Source organism: Acanthochromis polyacanthus, chromosome 14 (assembly GCF_021347895.1).
Source record: "Acanthochromis polyacanthus isolate Apoly-LR-REF ecotype Palm Island chromosome 14, KAUST_Apoly_ChrSc, whole genome shotgun sequence".
NCBI classification, from domain to species: Eukaryota; Metazoa; Chordata; class Actinopteri; family Pomacentridae; genus Acanthochromis; species Acanthochromis polyacanthus.
In genome coordinates this window covers 36,511,340-36,536,250 of record NC_067126.1, presented here as the reverse complement: position 1 = coordinate 36,536,250, position 24,911 = coordinate 36,511,340, and the positions used below count along the sequence as shown (strand labels likewise).

At 39.4% G+C, this 24,911-nt stretch overlaps 1 protein-coding gene across 3 annotated transcripts in view; it reads left to right on the top strand.

Annotated features, from left to right (window-relative positions):
- The first annotated feature begins 3,720 nt into the window (after nucleotides 1-3,720).
- itga4 (integrin alpha 4) overlaps nucleotides 3,721-24,911 on the top strand; it is a 33,044-nt gene continuing 11,853 nt past the window's right edge. For all 3 annotated transcript variants that reach the window (XR_007946565.1, XM_022203636.2, XM_022203635.2), the window contains exons 1-18: nucleotides 3,721-4,141; nucleotides 5,448-5,660; nucleotides 6,514-6,632; nucleotides 7,640-7,740; nucleotides 8,268-8,400; nucleotides 9,943-10,010; nucleotides 10,158-10,290; nucleotides 15,694-15,779; nucleotides 15,935-15,997; nucleotides 16,080-16,220; nucleotides 17,029-17,137; nucleotides 20,001-20,095; nucleotides 20,710-20,800; nucleotides 20,879-20,924; nucleotides 21,188-21,342; nucleotides 22,223-22,377; nucleotides 22,456-22,608; nucleotides 24,195-24,271. Coding sequence is in view for 2 of the 3 variants with exons in the window: in XM_022203636.2 (XP_022059328.2) it covers nucleotides 5,461-5,660; nucleotides 6,514-6,632; nucleotides 7,640-7,740; nucleotides 8,268-8,400; nucleotides 9,943-10,010; nucleotides 10,158-10,290; nucleotides 15,694-15,779; nucleotides 15,935-15,997; nucleotides 16,080-16,220; nucleotides 17,029-17,137; nucleotides 20,001-20,095; nucleotides 20,710-20,800; nucleotides 20,879-20,924; nucleotides 21,188-21,342; nucleotides 22,223-22,377; nucleotides 22,456-22,608; nucleotides 24,195-24,271 (1,925 nt within the window). In the remaining variant the exon portion in view is untranslated. The remainder of the gene's footprint in view (nucleotides 4,142-5,447; nucleotides 5,661-6,513; nucleotides 6,633-7,639; nucleotides 7,741-8,267; nucleotides 8,401-9,942; nucleotides 10,011-10,157; nucleotides 10,291-15,693; nucleotides 15,780-15,934; nucleotides 15,998-16,079; nucleotides 16,221-17,028; nucleotides 17,138-20,000; nucleotides 20,096-20,709; nucleotides 20,801-20,878; nucleotides 20,925-21,187; nucleotides 21,343-22,222; nucleotides 22,378-22,455; nucleotides 22,609-24,194; nucleotides 24,272-24,911) is intronic.

Genomic DNA, 24,911 nt, shown 5'->3' with positions numbered 1-24,911 from the left:
TGCTGGGAGTGATGAGACTGAGGTCATTGTTCTGGTCAACAGTTCAACTCCATTGGTCTTTTCCATGAAAAATAATCCCTTCCTGCCCCAAAATGGCTTCGATGTAACTCTACACTGTTGCTTTCCCCAAATAAGTGCATCTATGTGGTCCATGCCTCCCTCCACCTACCTCTTCCCTCCAACTCTACTTTAATAATGTAAAATTACTCTACATTACACAGTGGTAATGAGAATGATGGAGTGATTGAGCCATCAATATATGTGAACAATTCTGAAGAAGAAGAATGATATAGAGAGCTCCAACCTACAAGCTGAGATGATTGGTTCTTTCGGTTTGTGTATGAAACCATGGAAGTCTGAATCTGTGTTTCTGAGACTGTTGTTTGCAGTATCGCGGTTTTTACTGCTTACTTTTCTCATTATGTGTCTTCTTCAACATAAAAACAGCTTAAGGACTGTGGTTAACAAGGTATAAATCTGATTTTCTCAGATGGGGGTCTGTAAGAGTTTATAGTTAGCGGTGAAACTAAACTGACTACAAACACATTTCCAGCCTGTTTGTTCATATGAGACAGAATGGACTTCCAGGTGTTCTGACACCAAATAATAATGCACTCAGGAGGAGGAAGCATGACTTTTGTTTTAAACATATGGTCACTCACAGTGTGTGGGAGGATGGGAACAGTAGCTGGTCAGATTCCAGCATAATAACTGCAGGGTCATTAACAGGAAATGCCAACAAACACACTGAGTGGATGTGTATGTGTACGTGGAGCGGAGTTCCTGTCCGACATTCACCAAAACAGGCTGTCTGCTACTTAACGGTCCTCCAGCCTGGACCTATTATTATTAAAAACCAGGCTGGTAGTTGATGTAGTCCTTATATAGAGATGACTAGAGATCAAGGACAAGCTATTCGTTAAGCTGAAGACTTTGGCTTCGTTTACTACTTTATGACCTCTTTGGTCATTCTTGTTCATCTTTCTGAGGACATTTATACCCCTACTCTGAACAAAGAACCTCAAAGATCATCTCCCTCTTCTCTTTGTGTCGCTCTGGTTTATTTAATGATAGCTGGTTGAAGGTCTGGAATGAATCACACAGCGGTTTGAGTTCTTCTCTGACTCTTTCAGGACAAATGTTCCTCCCCTGAACTCGAACCAAACACAGCTACCACCAGCTGTTCATCACTTCAGACTGCTTCACCTTCTTCTGCAGTCATTGTTTACAGAGGAGTCCAGTTAGGCCGAATTGAAACAGTTAGAATCCCACAAAGTCCTTCTTCTAAGGAATTTATTTTGGGGGAATATTTACACGTAGTAGCTGCATGGATCAGTTGGCTGACTAACTGCTTTTATTAGGAGGAGTCTTTTGTTCCTTTGGTGACCTACAAGCAAAATAGCCAACAGTCTTACGCCTCTGCACGTACAGAGGTAAAACTAAGTGACAATAGTGATATTTAGGAGGTTGATAATTAACATTAGAACAGTCTGATGATTGTACTGAGTTCCAGTGTGCAGGGTTTCCTTTCATCCAATGATTATTTTAGTCTCTGAGTCCTATAAATAGCAGTCTTTGTCTTTCTAGAGCTGCTTCGTAGAGCAAGTCCGTGCCGAACTCTTCATCAAATAAAACCTGTATTCTTGTTAACTTATATTCAGATTGGACTTAATGTGATCATGTAGACATTTCATGTTTCTTTCGGTACCTGAAACAACTTCAAAAACATGATTCCAACAGACTTTGGCGATCCCTTGGCGAAACACCAGCAGGTCAAAATGTCACATAAATCCAATTACCATACCTGAGCTCTACTTTGTGTTTTGTGCTAAGTAGCAACTCTTAGCATGCTAATATGCTTTTCTAAAATGGTGAACATGGAAACAGACCTGCTAAACATCCCCATGTTTGCACTGTAATGGTTTGCATGCGGCTAAGGTTTATCACCACTTCCTCCTACTGTGGAAACGTGAAGCCAAACTACACACCGCTCAACCACGATATTAAAATCCTCTTTTAAATTTCACGTCAGTCCCCCAAGACTACCGAAACAACTTTGACTCGTCAATGCATGAACTCCACAGACCTCTGAAGGTTTCCTGTCATATTAGGTGCCACGATGTTAGCAGTAGATCATTTAGGACCATGGAAAGTGGAGCTTACTTGACTTGTTTTTCCAGTACAAACCATTGATGCTTGATTGGATTGATTGACATCTGGAGGCCAAGTTAACACTTAATCTCTTCAAAAATGCCACCAGTGGAATCAAGAGTCTCTGAAACACCCCACTTTTCACTGCTACATGACTATAAATTCTAACTGTAAAAGATCTACATCTAGTAAACTACTCCATGTCTGGATAACAGATTGAACACTTTCTTTTGACACTGTCTTAAGAATCAGCAGTGGTGATGTTGGTCTGAACGAAGCTTTAATTATACTTTATATCATCAGAAGCGTCACTTTCAGCTGAGCAGGATTACAGACCACATAACTCTGTGACGTCCCGCTGCGGTCGCACTCCAGTCCTCAAAATATACACTCAAACTACTTTACACATAAACAGAAAGTGCTTTAAAATAGTATAACGTCAACTGATGTACGCTTTCATTTATGGTCCAGCAGCGTGAAAAGAAACACTTTGATTTCTGAATAAAAGCAGCACTTCCAGAGAGTAAAAGAAAGCTTAGAAGTATGGATAGCCATTCTAAATTTGAAATCAGTAGTCTGAAGTACTTGCAACAACAGGAGCTTACTCTTTATGAAAAGCATGAAATGTTTGATCATATTTTGCATTTTTCACCTGCATTTGCAAAGTAACTGTCAAATAATATACTTTTTTTTTATAACTGATGTCATCTATATGTCAAGACCTTAAAGTTAAAAGTTATCAAACAAATACTGTTCAATAATGTATTTCATAATCCAGTACTAGAAAATGCAGTCCTCTAAAAGCTCTACATTTTCATAAAAAGCGACCTACTGTTATTGTAAGTTGCATAGACTGCTTAATCAAAATTTAGAATGCCCGTCTTCATGTCTACTGTGCTTCTACACTCTGGTAATGTTGTACAATAACAGACTTCATACAGCAAGTATAGAGCAGCAGAAAATGGAAATGTTTACCATTTTCTAAATTTTTTCTTGCATGTTAACTCCATTTAAGAGGCAAACACTACATTTTTTTGTTCGAGAATTGGTACATTTAGGCCATTTACTTTTTGAATTAAGATTATATTCTAAACAAGAGGTAAAATATATGATGCAGCGCTTTTCAATTAAACCTGAAAGCATCCAAAATTGTCTTTACACTGACAAATCAAGACGACTAATATTCAAATAATATCAGAAAATACAGTTTATTAAAATCATGACACTTGGAAAAAGAGTGTTTCTCCATAATGAATACTTCTAGTTTTTTTTTTGTAACTTTAACAAGTTGATTATTGATTTTTTAAAAAAGTATTGTGTATCTTTTACATCCTATATATTCTTCTTTGTAAATGAAGAAGTTCTGGGTAATATTTGTGTTGTTTTTGTTTGTTTGTTTGTGCATTTGCAGTGTTTGAGTCACTCAGGCAAAAGAAAAGAAGAAAAAAATCCGATTAAATCCACAGCAACTGGATTCACACTCAGGCGATAACAGCAGAGGAAACACCCCGAACACACACACACACACACACACGCACGCTCGTGCCTTGGTGGAGAGGAAACACCGTTACTCACGCACGCGCACGCAGAGGGAGGGGAGGGAGTGTCTCCGCGCGCTCAGCTCTCAGTTTCATTGACTTCATGTGAAACTCAGCTCAACTTTAGTTTTTACTCTTTCTTATTTTATATATGTAATAAAAACATCTTCGGTTTCTTTTTCTATTTCAGTTTCTTCTCGCTTCACGTGTTTCTCTGTGCGGAAATCACGGAGCCTCGTGCGCCACCGGTTAACTCACGGACAGAGGAGCAACAGGAGGTTCCGCCGGGAAGGAGGAGGATTTAACGGGGACTTGTTCACCAAAGCTGCGGCTCTTTTCGTTCCGTCTGTCCCGGTAACCGATTCATACATCTGGACCGGACCGACCGGAGCTTCTGTCTGACCCGGGATATCCGCTGCCTGACCCGCGACAGAGCCTCTGCTGTCAGACCGGTATGGTAACGATTGGTCGGTTAATGAGTTAGTGGGTGCTGGATGGAGCTGATGAAGAGTCAGAAAGCTGTTTGTTTTCAGGTGTTAACCATCTGGACCGGTACCAAATGAGAAAAAAAACTTTGTAGACGTTGGTGTTATTCTAGATATTTAAAAAGCAGAACTGTTAACTGCTTAAGTGTCTAGTGTATACTCACAAAATAAAAAATCTCAATTTAAACTAGAAATATAGAGTTCCTTTTGACTATATATTCAGTAGTTTAATGAATAAAATAAAAATGTTTAATTTGATGGAACAGCTAAAATATGTTAACAGTTTGATTAAGGAACAAGCTGCTTCACTTAGGATTTATCTTTTTTTTTTATTATTATTTTTTGATTAGCCATATCCTTTCTCCTATTAATCCCAATTATAATTTACTTAACCCAATGTGCTTCATAAATAGGATTAAAAAGATGTAACATTCCCCTAAGCTGACTAGAGCTGCAATGAATAGTCATTATCTGTCAACTATTAAATTCATCGCTAAACATTTTTGTTCAGTGATCAATCAGTTTGAGTCATTTTGGAGAAAAAACACATCTAAATTAATTTTTCTCATATTTAATAGACTAAACAACTTAATGATTGATCAAGAAAATAATCAATGGAATAACTGACAATGACATTAACCAGTTGAATAAAGTTGAATAGCAGACTTTTTAACAACATCTGATTTAAGCTTTTGATAGTACAACTTTTAGGGAAATATGTTTTTTTGTCTTTTTGCTCACTTTTACATGAGTGGTTTGACACCACACACTCACACGTGTGATTTAGATTTGAAGCAACAGTCAGGAGACGGTTAGCATAGCTTAGCATAAAGACTTGAAACAGTTAGCCTGGTTTTAGCAGGACAGTAAAATATCCTTTTTATAGTTAGAATATTGTGCAAAATATAAAACATGATAATTAGAGAACTGTAGCGTTGCTGCTTGGTATTTTTTTGTTGTTGTTGGGCTGTAGTTGGCTAACTGTATCCCCTTGTTTCCAGTCTTTTTGCTAAGCTAAGCTAAGAATCTGCTGGCTGTTTCTTCAAATATAAAGCGCATATATGAGAGTGTGGCATCAATCTTGTGTAGTTTTTGGCAAAAAGTTAAGTATGCATCTTTAAATATTTTCATTATAATTAGGTTGTGATGTCTGTTAGCATTGTAAATAAAGTTCTTATTGAATATAAGATCGACTAAAGATGGAGACGTTTCATTGGATCTCATTATTATTGATTGATGCTGATTGTTCATGATCGTCTCTGTTTTCCTGCAGTTTGTCCTCCATCATGGGCTCCTCAGCGGTCAGCGTTGGTTTGCGCTCCCGCCTGGTTCTGGTTCTGGTCCCGGTTCTGGTCCTGGTCCTGGTTCTGGTTCATCCTGCTACAGGATACAATCTAGATCAGGACCACAGTCTGGAGTTCAGCGGTCCACCTTCCTCCATGTTTGGATACTCAGTCCTGCTTCATCGGCACAAATCTCACCGCTGGTCTGAATCTATACTTTACTTATGTTATTGATCCACTATTGATCTGTTATTGATCCCTCTACTGTAGATGATCTGTTGCTGATGTTCTGATTAATCTCCATTAATCATCTACAGTTGATCCTCCAGGGAACTATTGATCTTTTGCTGACTATTACTAAATCTTGCCTAATCTGTTATTGATCCTGTATTGACCAGTTTATGATTTGTTAATTTTCTGGTCATGTATTGATTTGTTATTGATCTTCTGCTATTATTCAAGTCCTCTACTGAACATCCACTCCTCCACTCTCCAGCTATTAATTACTTTTGTGATCTGCTGTTGATCAGCTAATGATCAACTATTTGGACTACTTTGATATGAAATTGAAATTTTCTCTTGTTTTTTCTGATAGAATTCCTTTACCGGCTTGTTATTGATCCTCTGTTGATCAGCTGTTAAGCCTCTGCTGATCTGGGATTGATCCTCGATTGTTCTGCTCGTGTTTTTGAATTTATACTGCTAAACATGTTCATTATTCATCCAATTTTGCTCATCCACTGATCTGCTTTTGCATTTTAGTACCAAGTTTAATTATGGGTTTAAGTAGTCTTGATGATTCGTCTCCTCAGTCAGACATTTAAATAGTAAAAAAATATCGAGCTGCAGAAATCAGGAAATTTAGATCCACCGATTTATCATAGTAATGGTCTGTAAGTTGCCGTCTTCACACAGTAGGACTGTGTGTGTTTGTGTGTGAGCACCAATTAGCCAATTCTTGCCAATAAGAGAAGCTCTTTGATGCTTCACACACAGATGCCATTCAGACAGAAATAAAGATCCTGCTTTAACAGCCTCTCCCTCTCTCTCTCTTAGGTTGGTGGTCGGGGCTCCAGTGGCGAACTTGTCCTACAGTCCGTCGGTTGAATCTCCCGGTGCCGTTTTCCGCTGCAATGTCACGTCTGAGCACCGGCGCTGCCACCACATGCGTGCTGGTGCGTGTCGAGTTTTTCTGCAGCATCAATCCAGTAACACACACTAAAGTTAGATCAAAAGACGAAGAGCATCAGGGAATGTTTTATTGCTTATACCGATGCAAGTCTGTCATGATTCAGGTCACAAAAAATCTAATACTTACATACTGGCCCATCTAGAATGACCTGAAAATGCTCCATAATTATGGAAAATCTGTCCTTTCTGCATGTTTATGACAACGCAATGTCATGAAATCTGTCCTAAATGACTCAAAAATTATCCCAAAGATGCAAACATGGTCCAAAATGAAGAGAAAAGATCCAAGCTAATATAAAATTTGTTGAAAACTACAAGAAAATTGTCCAAAATGACTTGAAAATGATCCATAATTACAAAAAAATAGTCCAGAATGACAGGAAATTTGTCCTAATTGATTCACAAATTATCCTAAAGACACAAAATTGATCCAAAATGATGTGTTTTTCTGTGGTCATTCTGTGTCATTTTCTTTGTCATTTTTTGCATTTTTGTGGTCATGTTGTGTCTTTTTGTGGTTGTTTTGTCTGTCTTTTTGCTCATTTTGTTTTTGGGTCATTTTCAATCCATTCTGTGGTAATTTTAGGTCTTTTTGTGGTCATTTTGTGCATTTTTGTGGCAGTTTTTAGTCTGTTAGTGATAATTTTAGGTGTTTTTGAATTACAAAACACCTCTCACATGACCTACTCCACATGATGTAATTTCCTCCTGAAGAAAATTTTGGACAGACTCCAAGGCTTTCTGAGTTATTTAATATAAAGTAGTCAACAGGTTTACTACAATATCTTTAGAAATAGCTTTCAGTTTTAATTATACTCAATTGTATATATAATATTTAGAAGAATCTTTCTCTTAAAATGCCACGTGGTTGATTTTAGGCCTGAAACCAGCAAAAATGTCAACTATAATTCAAAAAGTCCTGCGATTATATATTGACCCATCCATTTATTTGATGTCTACAGATGTGTGAACAGTTTGTTTGTCTGTGCAGACGTGTCGACGTGTGGGAAGACGTGTGAAGCGGAGAGTGACCGTCAGTGGCTAGGAGTCAGTCTGTCCAGACAGCCTGGAGACAACGGAGGACACGTCCTGGTAATGCACACTTCCTGCATGTTTATGACGATGACTGATGGCCACCAGTAAAGCCTCGGCTTGCTTTCTTTGTAACGCGATTCTTATTTCGTTCCTTATTTTTATGTCTGAACGTGCAGCGAAAGTGACAAAGCAAGACATAATCGTGACGAAGCCTAAAAGTAACATTTCCTCATAACCGTGTCCAAGTCTGTAGCTTTGTCAATAACAGCACTGTCATGTCTGAATGAAGTCATTATGGAACAAAATGCAATGAAAACCCCTAAAGGCTTTTGTCAACAGACATGATGTGATCGAGAAAGCATTTACAGCACCGACTGTCTCCTCACTGGAGATCACACGTTTAATGAAATACATAATATACAAGGCTTATAATGCTACACAAATACACACACACACAGTGACACTGGTCATGGGAATAGCGACACTCTAACGTGTGACTTAGTAGTGAATCCATGTCACATGTTTGTTGTTTGTGTGTTGTATTGTGTGTCCGTGTGTCCATGTCCGTGTGTGTGTGTGTTCAGGCATGTGCACACCGCTGGAAGAACGTCTACTACTCAAAGAAGGACAATCAGAACAACAAGCTGCCCAATGGCGTCTGTTATCGCTACGGCAGCGACCTGGGACACGCCCAACCCATCATCCCCTGTTACAGAGGTACATGCATGTATGAATCATTTTACAAGAAGATAACAGAATATTGTAACGGACTGATGTTGTTGTTGAAAGAGCTGGGAACGGAATTCTGGAGCTAAGTTATGGGGTTTTTCTAGTTATTCTGGCTTTGGCTACGGCCCACACTAGCCTGTGTGAAGGTTCAATAAATGACCAGAGACCCATGTTGGTCGGTGTTTGGCCCTGTTCCTGATCCAATTTCACCTCCATGGAGATGCCTTTCCTTTTCTTCCAAGCATCAGAAGAGTCTGACTTACGCTTGGGAGCCATAGTGAAGGGCAAAAAATTAGTGAATGTAACACAATCCAAGGTGGCGTACAACCGGAGAATGGAAACAAATCTGTCTTATAGCGCTGCATGACGACGTATTCATCCGATCCGCTCTTCAACTAGTTCTGCGTAACCAGTTCTGATGTAACGACAAAACGCTGTAGGTCGAGGACGTTGTAAACTGAGGACCTCCTGTACGTGATATTAGATTTGACTTTGTCATTGCACAAAGTACTGAGATATCTAACTCTAATGGAGATTTAATAAAATAAGTGATGTAGGGATACGTAATCCTAATGTTCCTATTACATCGTGAGTATCAAACGCAATGTTTTGCTCGACTGCAGCCGCTTTTATTTGACTTTTCACCAACCCAGTGACGTAGGAGCGATGTGGGGACAAGCTGCAGTGAGATATTATGTTTACATGATTTGCCAACATTGGGCTGTTTTGTGTCCTCTTTAACTTAGGTATTGTGTCAGTCTCCAACTGAAGAAGCTGCTTGGGTGAGGAAGTGATGACAACACTTTGAAGCTAATCAGTCCATCCATTCTGTCAAGATTTTATTATATATTTTTTGTTTGTTTTGCCACTTTGGAGGCCCAGTTCATGATCTTTAGTAGCAAGTAGTTTCGTGTATATTTAGAGTAGAGTTGAGTGTCTCTTCTTCTTCTCTGTTTTTGATGTGGTTCTTTAGCTGCTCCACGTGTTCCATACAGGACATTTTTAGAGCTGCTGTAGCTGACAAGGATGTTATGACAGCAGTGAAAGTGAACCAGAGTTGTAAAGTTGATTAATGGCACCTAAACAATGAGCTTCAACTCACTAAAAAGCTCCATAAAGTCAAGACGGGGCAGGTTTATTGTTCCCACAGACGCCTTGCTCATTGTTTCTTTCACCTTTCTTGTTCTGTGTTTTCTTTATTCATTTCTTTTGACTTACTTTTATAACTTACGAACCAAAATGTGTCAGTCACATTGGCACTGAACTGCAGTTTGTAGTGCACATTTTTGGTTTTCATTCATTTGATTCATTCTTTTTTTAATTAGGCTTCACTTTCAAAGGGCTGTTTGAGGGTTAAGGCTTAGTTTCATGGCTCAGAATAGAGTCCAATGGCAAGGGGCAAGGGAACGCATGAAGACATTGAATGTCATCTCAAAGACGGTCGAGTGTTTGAAACCAACAGCTGTCCAGCATCAGACGGAAAGCATTTGTGTTTTGTGCTCTTAATGGTTTGTTCACCGTCTCTTTCAGACCACCAGAGGAAGTTCGGTGAGGATTATGGATCATGTCAGGCAGGAATTTCCAACTTCCTGACTGAGGTCAGTAACACACCGGCAACGAGCGCCGTTAAAGTCATGTTTGTCTTCCATCAGGGCTGATAGTGACCCGTTCAGGCGCAAATGTTACTGGAAGCCATCTGCTTTTTGGACAGATAGACATCATGTTATAATATTCTGTTTTCTCAGGATCTGATCATCATGGGGGCACCGGGGACGTCTTATTGGACGGGTTCGGTTCTGGTCTACAACACGTCCAGCAGAGGGATGTCGGTGTACCTGGATGACGAGAACGGAGCCGTTAGCTTTGGAAGCTACCTGGGTAACTAATACACCTGCTGCTGTTGCAATGTACTGCGATTAGGGCACCATATTTTACTTATGCACTTTTTTTTTACCCTCTATTGGTAACTTTCTGTACCGGGGGTGTGCTACGTTTCTGGCTAGTGCAATAAATTTGCCACTTTATTTGTGAAAGGGAGCAATATTATTATGGAAAGACGGGAAGAAGTGTAAAAAGATACAAGATATTAAAGAAACCATCTGAAGTAAATTTCTGAATACATTTAAGAAGAATTCTCCTTCCTACTTTATAAAGCAAATATTTACAAGAGTTTAAGTTGAGACTCCCGTTGCTACAAGCATGTTTGCATTAAAAGGGCTTTAACCCGACAGAGCCCAGCGTAGTGCCGGCGCTACGACTGCATATTCATTTTTGATTGCTGGTAGATTTGAAACCAGATCCATCATTCTTTTTGCATGTAAAATCTTTAGAAATTTCACTAACATTTCACACATTCACCAGGTCTCAGAACGCTTTTGTTTGCAGTGTTGGGTTTGTAAAAAATGCACAAGAAAGCGCGCATAACAAAAAATCTTTATAAATGAGACCACGGGTTGTTGTGCAACTTTTTTACTAATCTGATTGACACAGCTATGCAGTTTCTGTGTTTTGAAATATATGCGGAAGAAACAAGAAAGACTTTAATTTACACTTTGAGTGCCGAATTGGACCCTCTGGAGGGCCGCTTTTCACCCGTGGGCCGCATATTGGACACCTGATCAGTGTTAAATATTGCATTGCGGATCAATACAAGAAGAAACATCCACAGTGAGCATCTGTAATGAAGACATTATCATGATTAACATCTGCTGCTGTGATGTCGTGTGAACTGTCATTAGTTGGTGCTTGCATGACTTCAATGGCTGTGGTTGCTTACGGCGTATTGTGGCTTCTTTATCTTAGTTTCAGTGCGGTATCTGATTTTGCATGGAATAATTTTAGCTACAGCTGCAGTTGTGGGGTTTCCTTTCATCCCACCACACAGAAACACTTTGTCCTTCCTCACACTTTGTCTGTGTAGAAGCTAATACGATAAGTCCGGAATTTGGTCTTAAACACCTTCTCTTGCCTTTTGTGGGCAGTTATGATAGCTAAAGTGTGCGTATGTGTGTAACTACGTGCTGTCGAGACATTATACATTTACAGAGTGAATACTTTTCCTCACAATCTACTATGTGGTTTGTGCTGCAGGAGGCAGTTTGTTTTTTTTGAGTTTCAGTTACAGTTTTTGCAAAGCTCATAAACAACAGGTGCTGAGTTTTTGCAATGACTAGAATGTTCGCTGAGAAATTTTCTTTTGAACAAACAGAATTTGCAGTCGAAGTTTTGCACCCATGGACACGTGTTTCGTTTGAATACTGGAGAGGACACATAACAAGTGAAATGTTTGTTTTTTTATGACATTCTGATGACTCTTTGTGCACCAATTTGTGAATCATATGCATCAATATATGATGAAAATGTTTTTATTTATGGAGAGGAAAACACACAATTCAGGCACCAGGTGACGGTTAAAAACATTATATAGTAGAATATTTAGGAATCTAGTTGGTTTAATCTATAATTGAAGGACTTTTGAAGTCCATGAGATACATCTGTATACATTTTTATTAAAAGTAAAAAATATATATGTTCATGATGATCGTGTCTTTACAAATTCCATAATTATTTGTTATGGAAACAATCACCTATTAATAAAAAATGACTGGATATCACTAAAATGTGAACTAAATAACCGTCCAGATTTAATAACAACCACCTTCTAATTAACTGAACAATAATAATAATAATATACATAGTATAATAATAAAATGAGCTTATTCAGAAATAGTTTTGATTGTGTTCCTTTTAATAAGTTGAGATAATCATGACAGATATTTCTTTTTATCAGTTTGTCAGTCAGGTATTCCAAACCGTACTTATCTTAATGAGATTTACCAGACAAATAAAGCATCAAAGGGCATTAGAACACACTTAAAAATCTTCTGTTTTACCTGCAGGAGTTCTGCACGTAAAAACTGAGTACGCTGGTTAAGGAGCAAGAATCAGGTTTATTTAAAAAAAACAGGACTAAATGACATTCAGGAGATGACTTTAGTGCAGAAAAACAAAAACACAATGACCGGGTTACATCAGTGCATCACCTCTCAGTGCTGAAAAGGAAGCCGAGCAGAAAGGTGTGATGTTTTAAACCAAAGGTGTTTATTTTCACCCCTGTTGGAAGAAAGCACCCTTCACTCGTCTCACTAACGACAAAAAAGATGCACAAACACTAAAGACTAGTAAGTCGACTATTAGACAGTAAACCCATCTCAGATTGTGAAATGTTGTCTCTTCAGTTGTAACACAAATAGAAGCTTTCATGTAAAGTTCTGTCCTCAGGTAGGTGCGTGTTCCTGTTTATGATCAACACAAAGGAAGTGGCAATTTTAGTTTCACACATTTAGAAGCCTTGGCTGTCTTTGTGGAGCTTTCTGACACCCACGAGTTCACACATACATCTACGAATGCTCGCTCTTAGTTTCATCAGAGACTCACGTCAACTCCCTTCAAGTTTTTCCTAACCACTGTCATTGTAGCCAACACCAAAACCCAAACTTTAACCACGTTTGGCCACACCGTAATGTCTCTTTCTCAAGTTTTTTTTTGCCCTTTCTAGCTTCATATCCTGTCTCTAAATGGAGTTTTTATACTGTACAGTTGTAATAATGAGCATAAGGGAAGATGAAGATACAGATTAATTCAGTTGGGCCGGTTGATATTTGAAGATGCAGTAAGGAGCTGTTAGCTTAGCTTGGAAACTTGTAAAATGGGGGAAAAATCTACACTGGGTCTGTCCAAAGATAACAAAATCCACCTTATATTTCTTGGTGAGTTATGTGTCAGTCTGCTTCTTGGTAGATACACCTTGTCATTTTGAAACAAGGTGACATTCATTAGGCTTCAATGAGCGATTTACAGCATGTTATTAAATTCAAGAGGATTTTCTGAATCCACCTTGCAACACTCAGCGGCACAAAGAAAGATTTAGGATCAGTGCATGAAGACGCTAGCCTAGCTGCGCTAGACCCAGGTCTGAAGACGCAAGGGTCTAGGAACTCTCGACAGGGAGGGAGGCGGGCTAAAAGGTTGTCTTTCAAATTACTCTGCAGCAATTGTGTAGGTATACAACCGATCAGCGCAACGAATAGGCTGACGTAGTTCCTAGAGCGCCGGAAATCAGAGGATGGGGGAGTTCGGTGAAGCCTTATTTATACAGTCGATGGGTGAAGCTCAGGTATATTACAGACATGTTAACAGAAATCTTTAAGGGCTGTGGCCAAAGCCGAGTCGAAAGATAACTGTTTATTGTGCGCAGCCATCTTCTTGTCTGTCCTTGTTTCTATGGTTGTTTCCGGTTGTTTCTGTCAGAACTCTACACTTCATGGTGATTCGTCGGCCAGTTTTAGGAGCATCCAACCTCGAGGCTTACCGAGGATAACTAGACCCACCCTGGCAGAGAATTAAATTCGTTGCCATGGGTTGTCTAGTGCGGCTAGGCTATGAAGACGCTGTTGTTTTAGGCTCATTGTCATCAAGTTTAGAGGTCAGAAGAACCAATGCAGCTTTACTGTAATTCTCTTTTATGCGCTAAAGACCAGCAGTCAAAACCCTACTCAGAGGTGCACTCTGGAGTTTACTTAAGTTGGCCAACCGACATGGAAAACTCCTGTTGTACGTGCAGAGTAGACACAGCATTAATGTTTGGCTTCTGGGCTCTGACTTCATTGATCTCCCACGAATAAACATCGAGCTTAACTCAACAGAGAGTCGGGAGCGATAATACTGACTTCACCCCCCAAATAGGAGGACAGACTCGGAGCCAGGAGGTGGATGTCGGGGTGGGCTGTAGAAGTGTTGGCAGCAGCTTTCAGGTTGGCATGCAGCAGCTGAATGAGCAGGATGGCTGCACTGATGCATTTCCTTCCTTACAAAACATCTGCAGTTGATTTTTCTACGAAGAGTCTCTTCTTCTTCCCTGCTTTTGTTGGGGTGTTGTTGTCACCTGTTGATCGGAGGGGTTGTGTACCCGCTAGCTTGAATGCATACTTATAACACCGAGACTTAACAGGTTCCACCCAGTTATATATAAATAACCACACTGTGCAAGTAAAAGTTTAGGCATAAGTGTGAAAGCATCATTGGCGAAATGCATTGAAAGTACTCAGATAATGGTACATTTGTAGTTATTTGAGTTTTTTTTCCAACCAAATTTTTATTTAGACTGTTTTTATACATATTTATATGCAGTTCAAAAATGGACAAACAAAAACATACACACGATAAACACAAACAAATATGTATAATTCAGTAGCACAATAAACTCATGGCATCACCTAAACCCACAGAAAGAGGAGAATTAAGATAAATTAGAGAGCATCAAGGGGTTATGAAACAGGTTAAAATACACAATCCAGACACAAATATCATTACATCTCCACTTTCAGTTCAAACAAAAACATCTCGCTCAGCCTGTTAGATATGTAAAATTAAATTCAATTAAAGTAAGCAATAACAGGAGCCCATAGACTTATAAAAGAACCTAATATCAAATGAAGTTTTGCTGTTATTTTTCCATTAAATCCACTTTCTTTAATCTCTCTCTCCATTGGTGGAAGGTGGGAGGTGTGGGCGGAGCCAAGACACAGTGATCATTTTCTTTGGCACCAGTAGTAGGATATGGAATAGATATCCCTTTTTTTTAATCCATCGCTTCTTCTGAAATAGAGCCAGTTATATAGAACAATGGCTCAAGTTGCAAATCAACACTTAAAATGGATCTGATTTCTGCCTGAATCCCACAATAGTTCCAGTTTTGGACAGTCCCAAAATATGTGAGTGTGGTCTCTCCAATTTTGCCACAAATCTCCAACAAATTGTTGTTTCTTTCATCAAAAGTTGAGGTTATGAAGGGTGTTTTAAAAATATCTGTCATTTTGAGTTATATTTCCTTGTTTTTACTTGTTTTTTTTTTTTTGAAAGAAGCTAAGTCGCCATCTCCAGATCTCAAGCAATTATTTTCATGAAAGGGCTTTAGAAGTTTAGAGAAAAAAATATCTCTTTGGTGAGAATGAAAACTACTCTTAGGCATCTGAAATGTGACAAACCCTGACTAGATGCTGCTTTTTTAAAGAAGTCACATGTGAAAAATTGATGATTCCTAGTTTTATCTTCAAAAATATGCTGTATAAAACTTCCAGTAGTGGCTGTAGCTGTCAAATAGTGGAGCACTACTGTGTTCCTCTAGTCTACTCTGTATTATGTAAAGTACAGAAATGTGTTTAACTGGAGTATTTATGTAAACATCGCACAAGTCTGACAGCATGTTCTGCTGCTTTTCAGGTTATTCTGTCGGAGCAGGTCACTTCTTGAGCCCTCTAAGTATGGAGGTTGTGGGTGGAGCTCCACAATACAACCAGAAGGGCAAAGTAAGGACCTGAATACCTGCCACTGACAATCTGTGTTTACAACTATCCAGTCCACCTCCTATTCGCTAATAAAAGCTGAGGCGTTGTTAAGTTTGCTGATATTATTTGTTGTGTAGCTGTAATGGTTCAAATCTTTGTGTGTGTGCACTGTGCAGGTCTACATCTTCACTGTAGACTCCAACATGCTGCGAGTCGTGTCTGAAGTGTCCGGGAAAGAGGTAGGAAGCCACTTAGCATTAGCATTCGTTAGCGTCCTCCACTGAAAACAATAGAAGACTCAGAATGTGTGTCTTTGTGCAGCTGGGATCCTACTTCGGCTCCAGCGTTTGTGTCGTTGACCTGAACGCCGACGGTTTGTCAGACCTGTTGGTCGGCGCTCCCATGGCAACAGGCATCGCCAGGGAGGAAGGAAGAGTACATGTGTACATCAACCAGGGACAGGTAAACACACAAACACCCCAACACACATACTGTTCTTTAATAAAAATGAATCTGAGATCTTTGCGTTCCAATTTCATCACTTACATAGTATAATGTCCGATAAAAAAATGTGCGGTTTAATTAGGAGACCACAGTGTGATCACATTAATACACAAAGCAAACACTAATGTCGTATTTTTTCACGTTTTTAAGTTTGAGCTTAAACAGGAACTTCTCTTTCATCTGCAAAAAATTTAAGCAATGCAAGCGGAAAATTATCGACCCCATCTCTTTAATCAATGCATTTGACTTTGCATAAATGTAGTAGAAGGAAATGTATATTAATTTGCTGTCTTACTGGCTAAATTTCAGTATATTTAGCAAGGATTTATTTACATTTATATGGAAGTTTAGCTCTCAAACTCTCAAAAATGAGACTAAATGATTTGAGGAAAAATCCAATTTTACTGTCTAATACTTACATGCTAATCTTGGAAAGTCAGGCTACAGCTGTGTGATAGATCTGAAACATGTAGCATCACCGCATGAGACCATCAAAGGTGTACTTTTCACACAGGAAAGACAGCATGAATGTGTGAAATTGCAGACGATAACATCAGCTGCACCACTTAATGTACTTCATTTCCAGGCTTTGCTAATTGCACTGTTTCAAACTGTTCATTTTCTAACAAACTTTTTTTTGTGATTATAAGAAAATTACAAGCGTTACAAAAAGTTCTGTTGCTTTAAAGTGACCCAGTAAGTTGAGACCCTGAAAGTGAAGCAGCTCTCATCATTCATTTGTCCGTTTCCTCTCAAACCGTCTCAGGCGAAGCTGCTGGAGGCCGAGTTTCAGCTGAGCGGCAGCAACGCCTACGCCGCCCGGTTTGGAGAAACCATCGCCCACCTGGGAGACCTGGACGACGACGGTTACCCCGGTAATGATCTGGACAGGCTCACTTCTCTGATTAGACCACCCTTGTTTTCTTGAAATTCTGGTTCATTTTAATGCCTGGTACCACGAAAGGTATATTTCCTGAAGAATGCAATGAACACGACAAAAAATGCAGCTGATTCCATAATACTTCATGTTCTACTTGACATGCTTCAGCTTCATTATATTCCAGGGTAACTAAGAGGACATTTCATGTCATCAGCAGCACTGCACATGCAAAGTTCTAGAGTGGTTTCCTGCTGACATTCAAGTCATAGCACAACTCAGAAGCTGTCAGCTCTCACATAACGCCTAAAACTAAAGAATTATCGGAAGCCACAAAGGCAGCCATCTTGGCCCTGCTGGAAAATGGCATGAGTGAGAGACAGGTAGTGAAAAAACTGAAGATCTCCAGGATAGCTGTTCATTACACGAAGAAAGAACAAGCCCAACATGGTTCTGGCACACTGCTAGCTGGTCGTGGCAGGAAACGTCTTTCTACCCACCGGATGAGCGTCACTCATCTGTTCCTGTGTCAGAAGTTGTAGTGAGACCTCCAGGGACCTTAAAAATGAGTGAACACTGTGGAGAAATGTGACTTGTTGGGCAAGGACAGTTGGAAACTGACTTCTCGAAGCTGGTCTGAAGTCACACAGGGCAGAAAGAAGCCTTTCATCAAGGAAAGACAGAGAAAAGCTGGTTACTCTTTGCTGGGGATCACAAGGATTGGACTGTTGATGATTGGGCTGAGGTTCTCTTCAGTGATTAATCCAATTTTCAGTTGATGACCAGATTTTCCATCAAGACAAGGTCAGTTAAATCCTGGATGGAGAACCAGAACATTGGAACCATGCCTTGGCTGCTCAATCACCAGATCTAAATCCAACTGAAAACCTGTGGAAAATTATCAAACATTAAATGAAGAGCCACAAGCCCAAAAACAAAGCAGATTAGTTAGAATTCGTGCAACAGGAATGGGCTGCTGTGATCAGAAGCTGGTGGAGAGCATGAAGAGACATCAGAAACAATGGTTATGAATCAGTACTAACTCCTGTGTGGATCATGAGACTAAAAGAGACAGAAAAGATGGAATCCTAAAAGCTGTTTTTGGCAGTACAGTGCCATAGCTACTGATGGAGGAACTGAAGTGATTTTGGTTATTATCAAGAAAACCGTGGAAAATGTCTGGATATCAGCTCTTAAATTAAACTCTTATGATTTTTGTTGTTATCAATATATTTGTCCAAACAAATGTACCTTTAGTGGTACCAGGCATTAAAATGAACACAACATTAAAGACATTTTTTCTATGACTATACTAGGGTCAAATAAGTTTAAGTATCCTAACTACTGCTACTACTATAAATACTACTCCTTTTGCTGTTACTGTTGTTAAAATCCCTGACGATTCTGTTCGTTATGATGCTACTACTTCTTCAGTTGGATTTAAAATAGTAATATTTGTAGTAGTAGTACATCTTCAGGTTTTCCAGCTCCAGTTGAGCAGCTGTGATTCACTCCTTTGCTCCAGGGAACCTCAGCAGTGGTAATTAGGGAGTTTTGGCTTTTTGCACAGATCTTCTGCCTCAGTGCAGTACTGTGAAGTACTACAGCATCACTGCTACTGTGGTAAACAACCAAAAACAAATCTGAAAGTGTATTTTAGCACCACGTGGCCACAACCCACCGCCACCATTTGTGACATCCTGATAACCCAGGAACACAGAACACGACTTTAACACAACGCCCTACACAACCACCTCACCATGTGTGTGTGTGAGGGGCGGAGTGTGTCATTAAGTTCATTAAACGGTAATGACAAACTGTTGCTGCTGTGTAGCCGAACCTGCCCTCTAATCTGCCGCCGCCAGATAAAAGGCTGTGTTTGTGTGTAGTTACTTGTGTTGCTCATGTTGTGGGGACACAGACACACGTGTGGAAAAAAAGCAAAACTAAAAGCCAGTATGAAGACTTGGTCAAACGTTACGGTTGAGCTGAGTGTCCAGGAGCTTAATGTAAGTCGGTGTGATGTCCTCTGAAGTGATGGATTCGTGGCCTTGTGTGTGCCAGTAATTCGCTCTTCACATGATCAAAGAGCTCAGGTTAAATATTAAAGGACCATGCTGGTGTTTTCTCATGTTTATACACTTATCTAGAATACCTTCATCCTGCTGAATATTTTCCAGCAGCACCACAAAGCAAACTTCACCGCCTTACAGAAAAATTTGACCTCACACACAGCAGAAGGTTTTTTTTAACCCTTTGATTCACAGCATGGGTGTAAAGATACTCATCTTCCATTAATTATGAGTCACTTTTGAGACATGTGGTGCATCAGAGGGTTAATTTTCTAATTGCTTTGATTCTTTTTAGTCAGAACCATGCCGACTGGCTTAAATAAATAAAAAAAACATGCTGATTTGTTTTCTAGTTGACAGATAAATTAGAAAGTTAAAGTCACTCTTACAGATGAATGCTAAATGTGAAGCTCTAGAGAGAAGATGTTGGTTTAGCTTAGCATAAAGAATGGAAACTGACCTACTTTTGTCCAAAAATGAACAAACCTCACCTGCAGCATCTCTTAAACTTACTATTTACTGCGCTACTATGTATTTTTTTTTAAAGAAATGTGTTGAATATAAAGTTTTGAATATAGTCTTTAACTATTTCTAAGAGGTTTCTGCTCTGTCAAGCTTTTAATCTATTCATTCTTACGTTTGTATGCATTGAATAATGTATTAACCAATGACGTTTAGAGATTAGGAAATGATTACCAGTGACAGCAGAGCAGTTTCCTCCTGTGTTTTTATGCTTTTTTTGTGATGACTTCACCACAAAGTAGAAGTAAAAACGTTGTGTGTCTGCAGAAGTGGCAGTTGGTGCCCCACAGGAAGACGACCTCAGAGGAGCCGTCTACGTCTACAACGGCAGGAAGGACGGCGTTTCACCCACTCCATCTCAGGTACAAACATCCTCCATCCGTCTGACTCCATCCAGCATATTGTAATTCAGCATTAACCCTGAAAAACCCAAATATCGAAACAAATGAGCAAAAATAACATGTATATATATTTATATCTTAATAATAAAATCTAGTAATTAAAAAAATATTTAAAAATATTCAATATAATTTGTAAAACCAAACTATTGAAAAAAATGGCAAAAATAATGTGTATTTATTTAGACATAAATAATAAACAATATTCTCTCTCTCTCTTTCTCTCTCTCTCTCTATATATATATATATACATGTCACACACACACACACGTTTGCTGATGATTATTTTCATGACGTATTAATCTGCTGTTAATTATGTTTGTCAATATATTTACTGTTCGGTTTGCAAAATATTCAAAAACTGTGAGAAATGCATCCACTTAAATTACCCAGAGACATTTCAGTGTAGATTTTTTGTAAAGCATCTTGTTAATTATTAATTTGTTTAGTTTGCAGTTGACTCAGTGGAATAAAAAGTGCATTTTCCTCAGAAGCATAGTGTAGTGAAGTACCACGAAATACAGAACTACCATGTATATTTAAGCACACTGTAATATCTCCGGCGTTGTGTGTTTCAGAGGATTTCTGGATCCGCTCTGGGTCGTAACCTCCGGATGTTCGGTCAGTCGCTGAGTTCTGGAATTGACATCGATGATAACGGCTACCAGGGTAAACAGTTTTCAGTTTCTGCCACGTTTCTGTTCTCACTAGATCCGTTCTAAAGCAGATTAAACTGTGTCTTTGCAGATGTGGCAGTCGGAGCGTTCCTCTCGGACTCGGCTGTGGTTCTCAGGTAAACTGATGCTTCCTGTTGAATAGTTCTGACTCCTGTCATAGAAGTTTAGATAAAGGAAGGTCAGTTACTGTATTTATAGCATTACCTGCTCATTTTGTTTCTTTTTTGGTGATTTTCAGACTGTTTAGTGGACATTTCAAGTCTTTTAGTGGTCATTTTGTGCAATATGTTGAAGTGAAAGTTTTCCAACATGATGATAAATATGCTAAAATCTCTCTGCTGCATCTCATGCTGTAATATTTTCTCTTATTGTGCTTTAGGACCCGTCCGGTGATTCAGGTGAAGGCATCTCTGACTCTGCCTGAGCAGATCGACCAGCGTGTGGCGCTGTGTCATGAGCACAAGACTCCAACCGTCTGCCTCAACGTGACCATCTGCTTCAGCGTGAAGTCCAGGCGGTTCAGAGGACCTATAGGTACGCTGCTGGATATCAAAAAAGACTTCATGATTAGGTTTAATTTTAATGTTGCCTGCCCACATTTGTAGTTACAGTTTTAGCCTACTGTTCTTGACTTTCAGTTGTCAGGCAGACTTTGGAGATTTTAGCTTTTTTAGAGACAACAGTTGACTGTGTCTATTAAAATAACAGTCGCTGTTAGTTGAGAACACCAACTCGTTTGACATCTACATACATAAATAGGTTGTTGTGCTAAAGGCTAAAGCTAACGAGTTAAACTGCTGGCATATTTGCTTGCAAATCTTGCAAATCTCTCTTAGTCTTTGAATCAGCTCATCACTGAATATCTTTGCACTGAAAAACAACAATACAAAAATAAAAAATCCTCTTACATCTGCACTGCCTGTAGACAACACGGTCCTATTATCACACTGGAACCTGTTCTATAGCTCCTATCCAGATTGTTTTCTACTGATTAGCTCCTCCTTCTTCTCCTCCTTCTGCTTCTTCTTCTTGTCCTCGTCCTCTTCTTGCATACTTCCTATTTCTTCTTGTCGTCCTCGTCCTCCTCCTCTTCTTGTTGTCCTCATCCTTCTCCTGCTTACTTCTTCCTTCTTCTTCTCTTCATCCTCCTCCTCTTCCTTCTTCTTCTCCTCCTCCTTCTCACATCAAAGCAGACAAATATGTTTTATTCCATTACTTACCCTTTAACAAAGTCTCAACCACTGTCTTTAAGCGCAGATTGCTTCTCTGGCTAAAAAAAACTTGGATATTCCAAAAGCTTTAGAGATGTGCAGCGGTGCCTGGTTACCGGTCTGAAGCTGTACCTGAACAATATCTGTTCTACATATTCTACACCAGAGTATACAACTGACTGTTTCTCCTCTGTCCTCCTCAGAACTTCAGTATAATCTGACCGCTGACCTCCTCCATAAACCGACCTTCCCTCATCGTTTCTATTTCCACGGTAACGGATCATCCAATAGCACAAAGGGACATCTGAGAGCACGACAAGGACACCTGATGTGTAAAACGCACGTGGCTTACCAAAGGGTAAAAGACAACATACATGTGTAATGTGGATGTGATAACGTTTTGAAGTGAAGCTAACAAAGCTAATTCCTCCTACAGAAAGACGTGAGGGACATTTTTACTCCGGTTCAGTTTGAGGTTTCCTATAGTCTGAAGGACACAAACACCCACAGAGGTTCATCCAAAACCTTTCCTCCGTTGAAGCCGATTCTGAAGCAGAGTCCAGGACACCACAACACCATCTCCAACCAGGTACAAGCAGATAGAACACATCAGTTACACAATAAAGCACACAGGTCTTTATTCTTCTTCGTCTCTACCTCCTTCTTCTCCATGTCCTCCTCCTCCTTCTTCTTCTTACAATTCTTCTCCTCCTTCTTCTTCTCCTACTTCTCCATCTTCTCTGCCTCCTCCTTGTACTCTTAATTATTCTTCTTCTTCTCCTCCTCCTTCTTCTTCTTCTCCTTCTAATTTTCTTCTTCTATTCCTCCTCCTTCCTCTTTTCCTCCTCCTTCTTGTTCTCCTCCTAATTCTTCTTCTTCTCATTCTTTATCTTCTTCTCTTCCTCCTTCTCCTTCTAATTCTTCTCCTTTTCCTTTTAATTTTTCTTCTTCTCCTTCTTCTTCTCCTTCTTCTTCTCCTTCCTATTCTTCTTCCCCGTCTACTTCTAATTCTTCTTCTCCTCCTTCTCCTCATTCTTCTCTTCCTTCTTCTCCTTCTCATTCTTATTCTTGTCTTTGACAGATACAAACTCTGTAATATCTGCTCAGAATATTACCTCTTTCCACTAACTCCTTCCCTACTCCAGGTTTGTTATTAGTATTAACCCACTGAATCCAAAGCAGTTTATGGGCTTCGTTCTCTTTGCTCCTGTCACATTTTTTCCTCACTGTGGGCTATTTTCCACGATAATATAAAGTCCTGCAGGTCTATGGAAACAACATAACCATGACTAGAAGTAGCTAGCACTCAAAATGTATTTTGTGCGGTATAACTCAGGTATGATGTCAGAAACCTTAGAAAAAGAGAGAGAGAGAGAGAGAGAGAGAGAGAGAGAGAAAAAAAAAGCTGAATTTTGGCAATTTTTAAAAAGATAACCTGCTTTTCAGAGTTTTAGGTTATCTAGGAAAGACTACCATCTTTCTCTTTTTGGAAATAATGTGATAATTACTTCTTCAGCTTTCTTCAGTGTGAGGGAAACAAAGCAGCTAATCTGATGTCGGCCTTCCAACACCAGTCGCTAACGCCTTGCTGCTAATCCAGATGTGTTTACAGCTGTGACGCCTCATCTGCAGCCCATTAGCCGACATCCTGCTCCTATGTGTCCGTCCCCCCGACCCGTAAAAACAAAACAGGAGAAGTTAACAAGTAGGAATTCACAGCTGGAGTTAGTCATCAAGACCTTATTCCTAATCGCCTGTAACGCTGAGGTCAGGGTCAGAGGTCACAGGAGATGTTTGTGATGTCATGGATGAGAAGATTATGAGTTTATTTGTTATCACTAGTGCCATTAATCCTCTTCTTCTTCTTCTTCTCCTCCTCCTTCTCCTTATTTTTCTACCTCTTCTCCTTCTTCTCCTTGCTCTTCTCCTCCTCCTCCTTGTTTTTGTTCTTCTCCTTCTCTTCCTCCTCCTCCTCTTTCTTCTTCTTCTCCTCCTTCTTTGTCTTGCTCTTGTTCTCCTCCTTCTTCTTCTTCTTGCTCTTGTTCTAATCCTCTTCCTCCTCATCCTCCTTCTTCTTCTTTGTCTTGCTTTTCTTCTCCTCCTCCTTCCTCCTTCTCTTTCTTCTCCTCCTCTTCCTGAGGTACCATTAATCCTCCTTCTGTTTTGTTCTTACAGACGTGGTTCTCTCGTTCCTGCTCTCTGGTGAACTGTTCGACCGACATGCAGCTCTCGACTGAACTGCTGCTTCCACAGTAAGAACATTTAAAAAACACAGAAAAAACAAACATCAAGGACAGTGCTTTTGTATTTTATTAATTTAGTTCTGGTGCGAAAGTCGCACACAGGTCATAGTGGCTTCTCTTGGAACAGAATCTGTTCTGCTCTCTAAAAATAACACTGAATTCTTTTTGTCACAACACATGATGCTAATTAGCTGCTCGCTAATCCTGGAGGAATTCTTTACAACATCCTCAGTCAGCATCTTTTATCTCAACTCTAAACAGCTGCTGTCTTTAAGGTCACCGCCGCTGGTTATGTGACAAAACGCAACACAAACGTATACCGCAGTTTATGTAACTTATTATAAATATTACAGCATTTTTTTCATTATCAGCACAATACTTAGTGTGTTTAACATTAAATCTATGTATTTTTAGCAAAAATTGCAGTTAATTGCAGTCTGTTATTAACAAAGAAGTACATCAATTTGACCAATAACAAACTATGTTTAATAAATGCAGAAATTGCCATGTTACGTGTTATAAATGTTGCAGCATGTTTCCGTTATCAGTGCAACAATCTGTACATTTATCTGTGACAAAACTGTTTTCTTTTCGAGCATTAAATGCCAAACTTACAGTAGTGTTCTAAATATTACAACATTTTTCCATT